The 12536-nt window shown below is 48.0% G+C and overlaps 1 protein-coding gene across 1 annotated transcript; it reads right to left on the bottom strand.

The window, feature by feature from the left end:
* Positions 1-5457: 5457 nt before the first annotated feature.
* Positions 5458-10630, bottom strand: LOC120052746 (genetic suppressor element 1-like). The gene is made up of 2 exons (XM_038999840.1): positions 10421-10630; positions 5458-5696 (listed from the first exon to the last, which is right to left on the bottom strand). The coding sequence occupies exons 1-2, from the start codon at positions 10452-10454 to the stop codon at positions 5458-5460; spliced, it is 273 nt and encodes a 90-aa protein (XP_038855768.1). The 5' UTR covers positions 10455-10630.
* Positions 10631-12536: the final 1906 nt, after the last annotated feature.

The raw sequence follows: 12536 nt of genomic DNA, 5'->3' as shown, positions 1-12536 counted from the left end.
TGTGCAGTAGGACTCACAGGAACACACTGTGCAGTAGGACACACAGGAACACACTGTGCAGTAGGACACACAGGAACACACTGTGCAGAAGGACACACAGGGACACACTGTCCAGTAGGACACACAGGAACACACTGTCCAGTAGGACACACAGGAACACACTGTGCAGTAAGACACACAGGAACACACTGTCCAGTAGGACACAGGAACACACTGTCCAGTAGGACACACAGGAACACACTGTGCAGTAGGACACAGGAACACACTGTTCAGTAGGACACACAGGAACACACTGTCCAGTAGGACACACAGGAACACACTGTGCAGAAGGACACACAGGGACACACTGTTCAGTAGGACACACAGGAACACACTGTGCAGAAGGACACACAGGAACACACTGTGCAGAAGGACACACAGGGACACACTGTTCAGTAGGACACAGGAACACACTGTGCAGTAGGACACACAGGAACACACTGTGCAGTAGGACACACAGGGACACACTGTGCAGTAGGACACACAAGAACACACTGTTCAGTAGGACACACAGGAACACACTGTGCAGTAGGACACACAGGAACACAATGTGCAGTAGGAAACACAGGAACACACTGTGCAGTAGGAAACACAGGAACACAATGTGCAGTAGGACACACAGGAACACAATGTGCAGTAGGACACACAGGAACACAATGTGCAGTAGGACACACAGGAACACACTGTTCAGTAGGACACACAGGAACACAATGTGCAGTAGGACACACAGGAACACAATGTGCAGTAGGAAACACAGGAACACACTGTGCAGTAGGACACACAGGAACACAATGTGCAGTAGGAAACACAGTAACACACTGTGCAGTAGGACACACAGGAACACACTGTGCAGTAGGACACACAGGAACACACTGTGCAGTAGGACACAGGAACACACTGCAGTAGAACACACAAGAACACACTGTTCAGTAGGACACACAGGAACACACTGTGCAGTAGGACACACAGGAACACACTGTGCAGAAGGACACACAGGGACACACTGTGCAGAAGGACACACAGGGACACACTGTTCAGTAGGACACACAGGAACACACTGTGCAGTAGGACACACAGGAACACACTGTGCAGTAGGACACACAGGAACACACTGTCCAGTAGGACACACAGGAACACACTGTTCAGTAGGACACACAGAAACACACTGTGCAGTAGGACACACAGGAACACACTGTGCAGTAGGACACACAGGAACACACTGTTCAGTAGGACACACAGAAACACACTGTGCAGTAGGACACACAGGAACACACTGTGCAGTAGGACACACAGGAACACACTGTGCAGTAGGACACACAGGAACACACTGTGCAGTAGGACACACAGGAACACACTGTGCAGTAGGACACACAGGAACACACTGTGCAGTAGGACACACAGGAACACACTGTGCAGTAGGACACACAGGAACACACTGTGCAGTAGGACTCACAGGAACACACGGTGCAGTAGGACTCACAGGAACACACTGTGCAGTAGGACACACAGGAACACACTGTGCAGTAGGACCACAGAACACACTGTGCAGTAGGACACACAGGAACACACTGTGCAGTAGGACACACAGGAACACACTGTCCAGTAGGACACACAGGAACACACTGTCCAGTAGGACACACAGGAACACACTGTGCAGTAAGACACACAGGAACACACTGTCCAGTAGGACACAGGAACACACTGTCCAGTAGGACACACAGGAACACACACTGCAGTAGGACACACAGGAACACACTGTTCAGTAGGACACACAGGAACACACTGTGCAGTAGGACACACAGGAACACACTGTTCAGTAGGACACACAGAAACACACTGTGCAGTAGGACACAGGAACACACTGTTCAGTAGAACACACAGGAACACACTGTGCAGTAGGACACACAGGAACACACTGTGCAGTAGGATACACACACTGCTAGGAGGCTACAACATGCCAGGAAAGCACTGTGGACGCTTTCTGTGTGAGTGTGTGTTTGTGTGTGTGTGTCAGTGTCAGCGTCAGTGTTTCTGTGTATGAGGGCTTGTCTATAAATATCTTTGGAGACAGCAAAGTGGCTGGAGTTCCGGAGGAAGCCCACACTCCAGCCCGCCCACCCCAGCGACGGCACTCCTAACGTGGGCAGCATCGGCCCCATGACTGGCCTGTTCCTCTGGAGCTGTGGAGCATGACTCACACACACTGTGTCTCTACCTACGCCAGGCAGACTGCACACAGACAGGCCCAAAATAACAGAGGGACTTTTCTGCTCTGTTTTAAAACATGCCTAGGTTTAATCATAGTCTCCGTGTGTGTGTTTCTGTACCTCCCTCAGACTATTTGACGACTGTCCCAGCTAGGTTGAAATAGCAACAGACACACGCACATGTACACATGCACACACACACACACCTGGTTGATAGAGAGACAGAGAGAGAGATGAGACAGTGAGACAAACACTATGTGTGCAAGAAAGGGAGAGAGAGAGAGAGAGAGAGAGAGAGGTGAGAAAAGAGATTGTGTGCAAGTGACAGTGAGAGAGAGATGTAGTGAGATAGATGAGGGAGTGTGTGAGAGGGAGAGAAAAAATTGAGAAATAGAAATGGAGTGAAAGGGAGAGACGGAGAGGGAGAGGGGAAGAGAGAAGGGGAAGGTGAGAAACAATGGAGGAAGAGAATGAGATTGAGAGGGTGAGTGTGTGAGAGAGAGGGAGAGATTGGGGTTGTGAGCTCTGTCTCTGTTTCTTTCTCAGAGTAATAAATCAGTGGTGTTTGGTCCCTGGTGTGATCTGCAGGGGAGCCAGGCAGCCAGGGAGAGCCAGGGAGGAGGGGACCTCGCTCAAACACACAGCCTGATTAAGAGAGCCTGACCCGGGCCGGATGACCGGGGCCGCTGGGGCTCACTGGAGCTGGGGCAGACAGCCAGATATACACACACACACAAACAGACACACACTTACACACAAGCACTCACACACACCCAAACAGGACCCCTGCCAGCCCTACTCAGGGGACTCTCAGCAGTCTGTCTCCGTTCCCCTGGAGGGGCCCAGCAGCGTATGTGTGTGTGTCTTAGGGGGCCAGTGAAGATCAGCTCCAGTGTATGTGGGCCAGCCAGAGTCTCTGTCCTGGGGAAGGTTACACCTCATAGACACACACACCATGGTTGTGCCACTGTTTCACACACCATCTACCAGAAAGGCCTCAATGAGCTGCTGCCCAAAGCCAGCCAGCCAAACAGCCCCTGAGAGAATAGCATGTGTGTGAGTGTGTGTGTGTGTTTACACGGGAGAATAGCAGCCTTGTCCATCTGTGACAGTCTGACCCTGTCCAGACAACAACCAACAACTGAACAAACAACATCCAACTGTCTGTAGCACACAGCAATATCTAATATCCAAACCAGAAACAAATATCAACAAGTCACAATCAAACCATGAGCTGTATGTCTGACTGATAGGAACCTGTAGGAGGTCGAAAGGGTAGTGAGAAAAAGACAAGTATTCTATTGATTCAGTGTTTATTGAGAAATGACTGTAAGAAATGTCCTATGTTCTACTGTGTAGTGAGTCTGAGAGGAGAGTGGGTCAGTGTGTTACAGCTGCATCATATGATCCCTCCACGACCAATTCTAAAAGCAGTCCTTGTCAACTGCTCACCACACCACACAATGACTACTTCACAGTCAGGTTAGACCAGTAGGATAGCAGGGCCCAATAAACTGAACAACACAGTGGTGTGTGTGTGTGTGCGTGTGTGTGTGTGTTTGCTCTCTGTGAGGAGAGGAGGCGACACAAACATGCAATGTCATTCACACATACACATGGACGCAAGCACACACACACACACACACACACACACACACACACACACACACACACACACACACACACACACACACACACACACACACACACACACACACACACACACACACACACACACACACACACACAGAGAGAGAGCTGGAGCTTAAATGGGTCAGCTAGAACGGCTGTTCTGTGTCCTGCTCTCTTAGGGGAGGCTGCATAATTCAATCTAGTGTGAATATCACTCCACTGCTATTAGCAGCTAAACACGACACACACGGACGGCCCCAGCAGAGGAACCTCTGAGACATCGGAGGGTTCTGAGGGGTTAGGCTACAGGGGTCAGGGGTTAGGGTCCAGGAGGACAGACAGTTTTTGAATGAGCTTAGCGTCTCAGGGAGGAAGGAAGGCGTGAGAGGAGGGTAAGAAGAGGGGATGGTTAGTTCATAGGGGTGAGAGGTATTTCTGACAACAGCTGGTTGTAAAATGGCTTTAAGACTAGGGGGCGATATTTTCGTTTTTGGCTAAAAACACGTACCCATTTGAAACGGCCTATTTCTCAGCCCCCGAAACTAGAATATGCATATAATTGTCAGATTAGGATAGAAAACACTCTGAAGTTTCCAAAACTGTAATTTTCTTGTCTGTGAGTTAAACAGAACTGATATTGCAGGCTAAAACCTGAGGAAAATCCAATCAGGAAGTGCCCCTGTTCTTGAAACCTCTCTGTTCCTATGCATCCCTATTGCCCATATAAAGGGATATCAACCAGACTTCTTTTTCTATGGCTTCCCTAAGGTGTCAACAGCCTTTAGACATAGTTTCAGGCTTTTATTTTGAAGAATGAGCGTGAATGACCACATTGCGTAAGTGGATAGGTGGGGGCTCTCAGAGTGACTTGTGCGCAAAAGAGAAAGGCAGCCATTGTTACTCCCGGTCCTAGTGAATAGCCAACTGTCCCGGTTGATATATTATCAAATAGATATTTGAAAAACACCCTGAGGATGGATTATAAAAAACGTTTGACATGTTTCTGTGGACATTATGGATATAATTTGGAATTTTTGACGGCGTTGTCGCGACAGCTCTCTCCGGTGGATTCCTGGGCATAACGCATCAAACTAACGGTATTTAGTTTGGTATTTGGATATAAAAAATATCTTTATGGAACAAAAGGAACATTTGTTGTCTAACTGGGAGTCTCGTGAGTGAAAACATCCGAAGATCATCAAAGGTAAACGATTAATTTGATTGCTTTTCTGATTTTCGTGACCAAGTTACCTGATGCTAAGTGTACTTATTGTTTTGTCGAGCGATCGATAAACTTACACAAACGCTTGTATTGCTTTCGCTGTAAAGCATCATTTCAAAATCTGAGACGACAGATGGATTAACAAAAGGCTAAGCTGTGTTTTGCAATATTGCACTTGTGATTTCATGAAATTATATTATATTATATACCTGTGGCGCTAGGCTAGGCTATGCTAGTCAGCGTTTCTGATGACAATTATCCCGGATCCGGGATGGGTGGTTCAGAAAGGTTAAATGACCCAACGTTTCTACACCTTGTATAGGCTTGATAACAATACACCTGGCATTAAGAAACTCCTTAATCATAACTCTGTCTGTCCACATGTGTGGTGTCCTTACCTCGAGGATCCTCGGCCTGTTTGGCCAGTTTACGGAGGGCGGCGGCGAATCCGGAGTGTGCGGACTGGGCCGCCGGGCTCCCATTGGCTACGATAGATCCGTTAAGGGGCGATGGGGTGAGGGGGCTGACCGTCGCCGTGGTGCGAGTTGCCGTGGATATCATTCCTAAGGAAGGTGACTTTGGCTCATGGCTCATGCCTGGAGAGAGAGGGAGAGAAAGGGTTTTAATAGACGTAATAGACTGATGTATGTCATTTATAAAGCAATTACAAAGCGGATGTAGATGATGGGTCAGTCAGTCTGTCGGTCAGACTAACTCATGCTATGATTGGTCAACTTATCAGTTGAGGGTTCAGACAGCTGACACTATGGAACCCCTCCCCCCCAGTGACACTGAGCCCTGTGGACTGGAAAGTCTCTCTCACACACTGGGGGCTATCTGTCTGTCTCACACCAGACCTTACATACACACACACACACACACACACACATAGTTACACAGACACATATATAAACACAGACACACACGGTAGTGAGTGGAGCTGAGAGTCAGCCAGAGCCCAGTGCCGTCTGTGTGTCTGTATGTCTGTGTGTCTGTATGTCTAGCTGGGGGAGGGGGGCTTTGGGCTTAGGCTGGGGAGCTGGGGTTAAAGGTTATAGGTTACATGGTGTGTGACCCCTACCTCAAGAGGTCCGGTCTGTCTGCCTCAGCCCACACAGCAGCTCTACTTAACATGCTCCAACTGAGACAGGGCCAATAGAAACCTTTCAAACACACACCATGAGAGAACAGTCTGATAGAGGTATCACACACCATGAGAGAACAGTCTGATAGAGGTATCACACACAATGACAGAACAGTCTGATAGAGGTAACACACACCATGAGAGAACAGTCTGATAGAGGTAACACACACCATGAGAGAACAGTCTGATAGAGGTAACACACACCATGAGAGAACAGTCTGATAGAGGTAACACACACCATGAGAGAACAGTCTGATAGAGGTAACACACACCATGAGAGAACAGTCTGATAGAGGTAACACACACCATGACAGAACAGTCTGATAGAGGTAACACACACCATGAGAGAACAGTCTGATAGAGGTATCACACACCATGAGAGAACAGTCTGATAGAGGTAACACACACCATGAGAGAACAGTCTGATAGAGGTAACACACACCATGACAGAACAGTCTGATAGAGGTAACACATACCATGAGAGAACAGTCTGATAGAGGTAACACACACCATGAGAGAACAGTCTGATAGAGGTAACACACACCATGAGAGAACAGTCTGATAGAGGTAACACACACCATGAGAGAACAGTCTGATAGAGGTAACACACACCATGAGAGAACAGTCTGATAGAGGTAACACACACCATGAGAGAACAGTCTGATAGAGGTAACACACACCATGAGAGAACAGTCTGATAGAGGTAACACACACCATGAGAGAACAGTCTGATAGAGGTAACACACACCATGAGAGAACAGTCTGATAGAGGTAACACACACCATGAGAGAACAGTCTGATAGAGGTATCACACACCATGAGAGAACAGTCTGATAGAGGTAACACACACCATGAGAGAACAGTCTGATAGAGGTAACACACACCATGAGAGAACAGTCTGATAGAGGTAACACACACCATGAGAGAACAGTCTGATAGAGGTATCACACACCATGAGAGAACAGTCTGATAGAGGTATCACACACCATGAGAGAACAGTCTGATAGAGGTAACACACACCATGAGAGAACAGTCTGATAGAGGTAACACACACCATGAGAGAACAGTCTGATAGAGGTATCACACACCATGAGAGAACAGTCTGATAGAGGTATCACACACCATGAGAGAACAGTCTGATAGAGGTAACACACACCATGAGAGAACAGTCTGATAGAGGTAACACACACCATGAGAGAACAGTCTGATAGAGGTAACACACACCATGAGAGAACAGTCTGATAGAGGTAACACACACCATGAGAGAACAGTCTGATAGAGGTAACACACACCATGAGAGAACAGTCTGATAGAGGTAACACACACCATGAGAGAACAGTCTGATAGAGGTAACACACACCATGAGAGAACAGTCTGATAGAGGTATCACACACCATGAGAGAACAGTCTGATAGAGGTAACACACACCATGAGAGAACAGTCTGATAGAGGTAACACACACCATGAGAGAACAGTCTGATAGAGGTAACACACACCATGAGAGAACAGTCTGATAGAGGTATCACACACCATGAGAGAACAGTCTGATAGAGGTAACACACACCATGAGAGAACAGTCTGATAGAGGTAACACACACCATGAGAGAACAGTCTGATAGAGGTAACACACACCATGAGAGAACAGTCTGATAGAGGTAACACACATGCCAGATCCCCTTAAGCATCCCCATGTTAACGTCATGATGGTCATTGTGGTGATTGCTACAGTGATGAACACCAACTACAAGCAATTTCCACTTCAATCCACTATTATCATCAAGTCTGATTCACACACACACTCACCCATCTACAGTAGTGTGAGTGTGTGTGCTCGCGTGCATTTGTGTTTGCGCGCCTGTGTGTGTGTGTGGGAGTGTGTGTGTTGTTGAATCACAGATAAATATCATAAAGCCTTATATAGTCCTACATCCAGTGTAGAGTCTGAAAAGCATGTGATCTACTCTGAGTTTACATTGCCACATTGCCTTCATATTGTTTATAGTGATAAAGCACCATCAGTAAACTGGATAGTTGACGCAGCTCTATAGTTTAGCATTATGTACAGGACACAGCTACTCCTATTACCATTACACATCACCTTATGTTATTATGGTGTCCATGCCACCCTGTGATACTCACTCACTCACTCACTCACTCACTCACTCACTCACTCACTCACTCACTCACTCACTCACTCACTCACTCACTCACTCACTCACTCACTCACTCACTCACTCACTCACTCACTCACTCACTCACTCACTCACTCACTCACTCACTCCCTCCCTCCCTCCCTCCCTCCCTCCCTCCCTCACTCCCTCCCTCCCTCACTCACTCACTCACTCACTCACTCACTCACTCACTCACTCACTCACTCACTCCCTCCCTCCCTCCCTCCCTCCCTCCCTCCCTCCCTCCCTCCCTCCCTCCGCTGAGTGACCTGTTGGACTGTGAGTGGAGGTTTTTCTCTTGTCTTTCTCCGTGTCAGATTTACGAGCACACTGTGGGGGACATAGGGGATCGGGGGTTTCTCTCTCCCTCCCTCCCTGTTTCTCTCTCTCTCAGTGAAGGGGTGAAAGGAGACACTGTGATGACAGCTCCTGGGCCGGCGGAATCCCTGAATGCCAGAGAGCGGCATGCCGTCGCCCTGAACACACACATACACACAAGCATGCACACATCTTACATGAGCAAACACATGGAATAAACACACACATTCTTTACACAAACAAACACACATCACAAGTCGACGGCCCCATTAACTACAAGTCCCCAGAGTCAGAGGTCATGGTAGGGTCACAGTAAAGAGCAGCCTGTAGGGATGCAGTGAGATTACACACACACATGCACACATTACAACATTACTACCACACACCATATCTGATTACACACACATACACATTACACACACTCAGTCTTATCAATATCACAATTCTACACCCAAATGTAGCCAAAACATACACCATACCTACCCTCACACAACCACGTACACACACACACACACACACACACACACACACACACACACACACACACACACACACACACACACACACACACACACACACACACACACACACACACACACACACACGTACAGACAGTACACACTCACTCACAGTAGCATACAGTGTCAATAGCACTAATAGATCTGTAGAGTTATATATAGGTCCACCCCAGAGCCTGGACAGGTCTATTAAAAACCCCATGTCTCCCTGAGAGAGGACAGGGGTGCTGTGTGTGTGTGTGTGTGTGTGTGTGTGTGTGTGTGTGTGTGTGTGTGTGTGTGTGTGTGTGTGTGTGTGTGTGTGTGTGTGTGTGTGTGTGTGTGTGTGTGTGTGTGTGTGCCTGGCTGTCGTTGTTTAAGTGTGCGAGGGAGTGTGTGTGTGTGTCAGTGGGAGAGCGCTGGAGTGGAACAGAAGATGGCAGGGGAGTAGTGAACTGGTGGGTCACAGGGACACAGAGTGTAACGGGAGAGAAAATGAGTGGCAACACCTCTGGGTCCGCCCTGCTCATAACCTCCCATTCACCCCCTGCACTCCCTGTGAACCCCCAGCAACACAATTCATAATGAAATTAACAATGAGCTCCCTTTCCACACACACTCACACACAGCAACAGCCAGACGCACACACCCAAGCACACACACGCACATCGACAGCCAGGCACAGCAACCGCTCAGCTCACTGCTGTGACCTCGTCACGACTGCAAAGCCCTGCTCCACCCACCTCTTCTTCCAAACACACACCTTCACACACACGGATACAGACACACAGCCTCAGGGCTTTAAAGAAAGAGAGAGCATTCTATCAGTGAAGCAGGAACTTTTCACAGGAGCTAATAAGATGGTAATCAACCGCTAGAGAAACACCATACATATTCAAGAAACACAGCCATGCTGAAAGCACACACACACCCCTCCTTCACACACACCACTCCTTCACACACACCGCTCCTTCACACACACACACACACACACCTCCTTCACACACACACCCCTCCCTCCCACACACACACACACACACACACACACACACACACACACACACACACACACACACACACACACACACACACACACACACACACACACACACACACAGGGCTAGCAGTGGGTCTCGACCCCCCTCCAGAGTAGCAGAGTGAAAGCGGTGGCGGATGTTGAGGCTCCTTACTGCACAAAGGACTGGAGCTCCCTGGTTCTCCCATCGCTGCATCTTCAGCCAAACCCAGCACACAGACAGAGACACAGTCAAGACACACACCATCTTCTCTTCCTCCTCTCCGTCGCTTCTCTCTCTCTCCTTTTCTTTCTGTCTCTCGCGCACGCTCACTCGGTCGCTCACAAAGACCGTTTGGAGCTTATCTTACGAAGCAGCACACCACACAACTCTGCCTATCTCCTCTCTCTCTCTCTCTCGCTCTACCCTCCTCTTTCTCTCGCTGAGTGAAAACAGAAATTCTTAGCCTAGCAGCTGCTGCGATGTCACATGACCTTTCCCCCTCCCCTCTCCCTCCCTTCTCCCCCCTCCTCCTCTCAACCTATAATTCCTGAGCCATTGGTAGATAACAGAGGCATAGATGCCCTGCCAAGGGGAGCGAGGGAGGGGCAGGGGAGGAGAGAGGGAGGAGGGCGGGTGGGGGGGAGGGGAGGGGTGACTGTGTGTGTCAGCTGCCTCTTCTTCCACACACAGCCCCGGTCGTCACATCTGACCCCCCTGTCGGGGAGAGAGGGAGGAGGGGGGGGAGGGGTGGTTAAATGTGAGGCGCTGACACCCTCCTTCTCCCCTCCTCCCTCTCTCCCTGGCTGTTAGAAAAAGAAGAGAGAAAGATAGAGAGAGAAAGAGAGAGGGAGGGAGGGAGATATATAATGCCGGAGGCTAAGGTGGAAGCTTGTTCTGGCCTGTGTTACTGAAACATTGCCCCCACAGCTAGACTGCTAACACACACACACACACACACACACACACACACACACACACACACACACACACACACACACACACACACACACACACACACACACACACACACACACACACACACACACAAAGCAAACACAGCCAGGCTCATGTTCAGATCCAAAAGCTTGGCTTCCAGTGGGAGAGAAAACAGCTTTGATCTGCCCTCTTTATCACCAACCAAGAGCAGACACACACTACAGTTACCTCACACAGAGCCAGTTGAGGGGTTTATACCACACACACACACATGTATGCACACAATACTGCTATTTTGCAATATTACTAAGAGTAAATAACAGCAGACAAGGGCAACTATAGACCTGTATCTATTTTGAGTGTGCTGTCTGAAGTGCTGAAATATACAAGCAAGAAGAATATTTTAGATGAACTACAGTCTGGTTTTAGAAAGTCCCAATCCAAGCCTATTGTTTCTAACTGACTTTTAACAGCAGGGCCATTGACTGGGTTACATCCTATTTAAACAGGTAGAGACCAAATGGTGGATGTTTATGGAAAACATTCTGGTGTGAAGGGGATTAACTGTGGGGTCCCACAGGGGAGCATCATCGGCCCTCTTCTCTTCCTGCTGTACATTGATGATATGAAATCATCCTGCTCTCGTAATTAGTTGTTGTATGTGGATGATTCTGCTCTGCTGGTGTCCCATAAGAACAAAGCCTCAGTAGAAGAGATCCTTAGTGTAGAGTTATCCAATATCACTAAATGGCTTTCAGATAACCAACTTTCTCTGCATCTTGGAAAAACAGAAACCATCTTATTTGGTTCCAGAGTAAAGCGTGGAAGGACCCGTTGGTTTTAGTGTCAAAGTGCAAAAACTTCAGTCCGCTACCTTGAGTGTGAATTGGATAGGTACCTGACTGGTCAGACTATGGCCCTAAAGGTTTACACAAAGATAAACCGAAATATTACATCCCTAACTCGCACCTCAAAATATCTGATAGTGACACCTGGCATCTAAAGAATAAGCTACAGAGCAGCCAAAACAAACTGGTGACAGTTGTATTTAAACTCCCCCCTCGTACTCATCTGGAGGGGGAGCCTTTTCATCAGTTAGGCTGGCTATCTGCAGAGAAAAAGGGTCATATTATCTCAACTTGGTCTGGTCCATTACAGTACCAGCCAAAAGTTTAGACACACCTACTCACTGTCCAGCCCAGAAATTTGTTGAACACTTTTTTGGTTACTACATGATTCCATATGTGTTATTTCATAGTGTTGATGTCTTCACTATTATTCTACAATGTAGAAAATAGTAAAAATAAAGAAAAACCCTTGAATGAGTAGGTGTGTCCTTATATTAGATGTC

Source organism: Salvelinus namaycush, chromosome 1, assembly GCF_016432855.1.
Source record: "Salvelinus namaycush isolate Seneca chromosome 1, SaNama_1.0, whole genome shotgun sequence".
Lineage (NCBI taxonomy): Eukaryota > Metazoa > Chordata > Actinopteri > Salmoniformes > Salmonidae > Salvelinus > Salvelinus namaycush.
This window is presented reverse-complemented; position numbering and strand designations above follow the sequence as displayed.

Coding starts and splice junctions, on each gene's coding strand:
- LOC120052746 (XM_038999840.1), bottom strand. CDS start 10,454: ATGGGAGAACCAGGGAGCTCCAGTCCTTTGTGCA. Junction 5,697..10,420: donor GAGCTCCAGTCCTTTGTGCA/GTAAGGAGCCTC, acceptor CTCTCTCTCCAG/GCATGAGCCATGAGCCAAAG.